General features: G+C 32.8%; 1 protein-coding gene across 3 annotated transcripts in view; it reads right to left on the bottom strand.

Moving 5' to 3' along the window:
* The window catches only part of LOC136828875 (apoptosis-resistant E3 ubiquitin protein ligase 1), a 292,288-nt gene that overhangs the window by 24,375 nt on the left and 261,913 nt on the right, over window positions 1-6,000 (bottom strand). For all 3 annotated transcript variants that reach the window (XM_067087161.1, XM_067087160.1, XM_067087163.1), the window contains 3 exons: window positions 5,260-5,447; window positions 757-837; window positions 213-369 (listed from right to left, as the gene is read on the bottom strand). In XM_067087161.1, coding sequence (XP_066943262.1) covers window positions 213-369; window positions 757-837; window positions 5,260-5,447 — 426 coding nt within the window. The remainder of the gene's footprint in view (window positions 1-212; window positions 370-756; window positions 838-5,259; window positions 5,448-6,000) is intronic.

Genomic DNA, 6,000 nt, shown 5'->3' on the forward strand with positions numbered 1-6,000 from the left:
CCGATTTCACTGAATGGACTATGAACCTCAAGCGCTAATCATAAAATAGTTCCTCGAGAAGCAAACCTGACAGAACCATAACATCTCTGTTAGCTTAAGACAAGAAGCCTTAATAACACCTTAATAAAGTTATTTTTCCTAAAAATTATAAGGTGCCAATAATCAAGTTTAATTGAAAAACTGTAAACCAAACACATCTTCATATGGCCCACCTGGTAAAAAATTCTTGATGAATGGACTTCCTCGGATGTGTTGATTGGCAAGAAGGATGGATACCTTGTACTGTCCGGCTTGTCTTGCAGTAAATTTGCATCGTGCTGTGTTGATCTCTGCCTCCCCTGTTCCCCCGAGTTCGGTGACTACACTAACCTGAAAGAGGGGCATCTCCTCAACTCTGGCAAGCAATTTAATCAAACTAATTCAATTGTATAAATTATACTAGACTTAACATGTGGAGTTTCTGCAAACAACATGACATGTATTGTAAAATACAACTCTTTCTGCACCAGAACTTAACCTAACAAGTTAATCTGTAATAAGTGTAATTTAAAAAAAAAAAAGTTACTTCATACAGTTAAAAACAAAAGATTAAAAACTACTGCTTATATAATAACTTACAGAAGTGTTTTTTTTAAATATACAGATTAAACTGTGAGTGTGAGTATATTTCCTCATAAAGTGAAGTTTATTAATACAAAAGTGGCAATTACCATAAGAAGTAGCTTCCACTTTAAACGCCATCTATACCACACCTACCTTATGGATTCCCTGTGTTATCTCAACAAGAACACCATCAGCATCACTAATAGGGTATGGACGACCATTCCGCTGGTAAAACTGGAAAAGCATCCAGAAATTGATGTAAGCATTTATGGCTACACAGCAAAAATAATGAACTCTAATGAAAAAGTACTTCAAAACACTCAAGTCAAAATAAGATGACGATTACAGTAATTATCAATATTAAACCGACACCAAGAATATCACTGTAATTGTCAATATTTCACAAAAGTTTCCTTTTCTTTGAGAGCATATTTGTATAAAAACAGACTATACAAAACGAAATGCAAGTGGATGGTCTGTGTGAAGAAAAGAAATCACAATTCACTAACATGTTCCCATTATTAATCTCCTTGACATCAAAAAAAAATAGTCTTTACTACAAATACATTTCGTCAAAACCTAAAGCTTTTTATATATTGCTGCAAAAAGCACGCCAAAAGACTACTCAAGGGTATGGGCATCTTAATAATATAAGGATGCAGTTTTCAACTTAATAATTCACTTAAATTAATAATTTTGAAATGTAGAATATTACAACAATACCATATCAACAAAAACCCATATTCAGATAATTAATAAACATTCTTTCCAAATCATTCATATCGATTAATGTACTGTATTCCTGAAAACACGCCCAGTACTATACTTCCAAACAAATTCAAGTTTATATGGGAGGGAACATATACCAGCCTTGGCTTAATATTTCTGGCCAGTATCCAACAAAATGACTCCAGTGAAACCCTATGTCATAAGGAGTGTAAATTCTCCTTAACTAAATAAACTTTTATGAGGAAATGAGATTTTAAGCAGCATAGTTCGCAAATAATTTTTGCTGACTGAATTTATTCCAATGGATCACATAACAATGTTAACCTCAGCCAAGGAGGTTGTGGTTTTCATTCAGTTGTTTACTTCTGCCTGTTAATCCGTTAGTACGATTTGTGTAATTGCTAATGAAGGGATTTGGACGACATTGAGCGAAACCGTTCACTGGAAGATCTTTACAAGATTACTTTGGGATAAACTGCTGTTCCTGGAAGTTTAAAGAGCATAATCGACTGCATCTTTGCGACATGACCTTAAAAATGGATAAATTGTAACAGCAGTGTCCTAATAATCAGGAGTTTCAAGTTTGACCTTTAAATGCCAAATGTCTAGGCCACATATTTTTGAGGTTTCTTTCTGGCCAGTTACACATGTGTTATCAATTTCATATCGATAAATCAGAGACTCTTAAATGTCAAAAGTTATGATTCCAAGATGAGTATAACTGTAATGCCTGCTCACAAAGCTTTGTTTGAAATGGTCAAATCGTAAGAGATTACATTGAAATTGCCTTGCCAGAGGTTTGCAATCTCTGACTGCAATTTTTTCTAAGTGCCCAAAACAATTTACAAATTCTACAGTACATCAGACATATCCAATTACTTGTCGTCTGCATAATTCAAACAGTCAATTTACTCTAATAACTATGGATTCCGAACTCGTGTGTGTTAATACATTTTGGACTACTACGATCTATGTCTACGTAGATAAGTAACTACTCTATAGATGGCTGCTTTTTAACGTTTAATAGGTACTTGATCACAACAGTGCAATCAGCCTTTCCTTTGTGGAAGCTTACGTGGAATAGGAAATAATGGCAAGCCTAAATTATTCATTTACTGGAAAAAAAAATGTGGATCATATAAGTCTGCTTAATCATTCACTCTTCTTTGTCGATTGTAATACAAGAAATAATAATAATAATAATAATAATAATAATAATAATAATAATAATAATAATAATAATAATAATAATAAACAACGAGAGAACAACAAAACTTGGAATTGGAAGGGATGACCTAAATGAGGCCACTAATCAGAAAATAACAGACTCTGACGCAGTAAGAACTGGGAGTGGCTTGGCTGGTGACTGTTTTGATGCCCATTTATCACAGCACTCATGTTTTTTACCGGTTGTAAGTTACAAAATTTTGCTCATTCTTTTGCTGTAAAGCAAAATAAGATGTATGGTTTCATTTTTCCTCCTAAAACTGAATCTACCCATGTATATCATCTACATTTAGTTTGACATTACAGCAAGTTCTCTAACCTCGTGGCCAGGGATTTTTTTTTTAATAAATGTGGCTGAGTCAAGCACATCTTGACCTCACAATCTTCTCTCACCAAATCTTGTGTTTTCTTTCATCAATTCACGAAAGACGCCAAGTACCAACTTTTGCCACTTATTTCCTGAGATGATCTACATTTTCTAATCATTACTCCAGTCTTGTTATACGATGCAATATTTCCTACCCAAGACATCTATCTTTGTTCATGACCGTTTCTTCCTCAGGTATAATCATTAAATGAAATAGCACCCTGCGGTCGTATAAACACGTTTAATCTTGAGACTGAGTCACAATGTAATTAATTACATATAATTTCTGTTGGTTTTACAATCCTTGTTGAAATTTTCTACAATTACCAATGTTATGCCACCACCCTCTGCTGAACTGGGGTACAGTGCTTATAATCTGCACCGAATTAATTTTATATATATATATATATATATATATAAATAAATAAATAAATATATATATATATATATATATATATATATATATATATATATATATATATATATATATATATGTACACACACATACACAGTATATCTAATATATCTACATATATATATTACATACATTTCTGCCTGAATTCAATTTATATACATAAATATATATACATATATGTTACACATAATGTAGTTATACTGTATATATGTATACATACTGTATATATATATATATATATATATATATATATATATATATATATATATATATATATATATATGTGTGTGTGTGTGTGTGTGTGCATTCATCTTAATCTCATACAAGGATATCAGTTTTGCTAACACAGCAACTGTAGGCTTGATGCCCACAGCTCTGGATGATTACTACCCACTTCAAGAACACACTGAACAAGCCAGAAAGTCAAGAACTTGCAAGACAGCTTTCCCAAAATAGAATAGGATATCGTCCAGAGAAACATTAAACAGAGAACAAAACAAAAGAGGCCCTCTTAATAAAAAGCATGCTTTCGGCAAGGCCATGCTAATCACGACAGCATGAATACTTGGTAACTGACAAGTATGGCTACAGAATGTGCGCAGAAGGTATTCAGTTCATTTTTTGACCAGAGTTCAATCTTGTAGAGGGGGTGACTTAATCAGTGCTTCCACCTAAGTTCCTGAAGATCCGTCCACTCCTACTTGAGATACTTTGCCAACAAAATAAAGGCACAGAACATACATCTTCCCCCCTACTTCCCTGTCATAGCAATATAAAAATGAAACTGAATTAAACATACACTCCAGAAATTAGTAAGCACTGTACTGTATATCGAATAAATGACGCAAGTAAATATAAAGTTAATAATCGTTGAGAAGAAAACGTCATTCTTGATTTTGTCCTAAAGCACGGGAAGTTTAACAAGAGCCTGAATGGATAAGACGCATCAAAATTTGCAAAAAAATAATTACCGTATATTGCTACCATATAATTTGTTTTACGTGGGATGACATGGGTCTCACACAAAGCAGTACAGAAAGATACTAAGTTAATTGGGCAAGATATAATGGGAAGGTTATGTGTTCCTGTTGTTTGTGGGTGCTTTCATTTCATTTTCCCAATAACTGACTGTTTGACTCACTATTCCAACAACGGGGAGAAACAATGTTGGATACCGCGTCACATCTGTTAAAAAAAAGCTTTCAGGGTTATTAATTATAATGAAGGAATTTAGCTCCGATTTGCTGGAAAATACACAATATATAACGTTAAGTGCTAATACTACATGTAGTGGTACTTCATAGCTCGATGACTTCACTTTATTACACATGGCGTAACAGTCTTGTCTCTCAGTCACACAAATGCGCGCGCATACACACAAACGCAAACAATAGGAAAGCAATCGAAAATTCCACAAGGGTTCAGTCACTATAGTTTTCCTACATTCCTCTTCCAAAGGAGAACGACTAGCCCTAATAACTATCATTTATAATGCATTTCAACTGAAAAAAATGAAGCCTTGAGAATAATTAGGAATAAGGGTATAAAAAGAGTCGATCTTTAAAAAAAAAATTCTTCAAATTACAAATAATACTTCAATAATAATTGACTATACAACGCTAACATTAACTGATTACAAAATCATTAGTAATCCTATTCAATTAATATTCTTCATTTCATATCCATCACAATTTCAAACAAAAATATTTCCTTCGCAGACTAATCCGTTGTCATTACACTTCGACTGATATATTTTTCAAAAAAAAAAAAAAAAGGTGATTCTAAATGTCAACTTTATTAGTAAACATCCTGTTTTTCGTGACTGTTTTCAACAGCATTTCTTGAACTGTTTCCATGTTGGAAAAATGCTATGATTTTTATTGATATTTTTCACTAAACCAGTGACTGAAAAGCTTACCTGCACAGTGAATGCGACAGTCGTTCCGACAGCAGATGGGTCTTCCCATTGGAAGTTAGTGGTGCAGCGCTGTGGGTGGAGATATTTGCCCGTGAAGAGGTGGAGGAGGCCAGGCTTGGGTGCCGACCGGCGCGTCATCACCCACCACCACCCCCACCCACTTACTAGACCACCCACCAAACATAACACTGCAAGGGGAAAAAATAAAAACAATTGAAGTCGAAGAATGGTGCAATTCGTAGAGGCAGTTAATTTATATATATATATATATATATATATATATATATATATATATATATATATATATATATATATATGTATATATACATATATAATATGTATATATGTGTGTGTGCACATATGTATGTATATATGTGTATGTATATATATATATATATATATATATATATATATATATATATATATATATATATATAAACATACACACACACACACACACACACACACACATAATATATATATACATATATATATATATATATATATATATATATATATATATATATACAGTATATCACATATAAAACTCCCTGTACAGTCAATTTAATAATAATAAAGCATTTGCTTCTTAAAATAGACCAATATGAAAAAGTCATAGTGCATGTAAAAAAAAAAATGCATGCAGAGTAAGAAAATGTACAAAACTCTACATCAAATGTTGTTGATCATCATCACCATCATATCAGCCTAACCTTTCCCTGAGGAAGGGGAGGGCAGTCC

Source organism: Macrobrachium rosenbergii, chromosome 43 (genome assembly GCF_040412425.1).
Source record: "Macrobrachium rosenbergii isolate ZJJX-2024 chromosome 43, ASM4041242v1, whole genome shotgun sequence".
Classification (NCBI taxonomy): Eukaryota; Metazoa; Arthropoda; class Malacostraca; order Decapoda; family Palaemonidae; genus Macrobrachium; species Macrobrachium rosenbergii.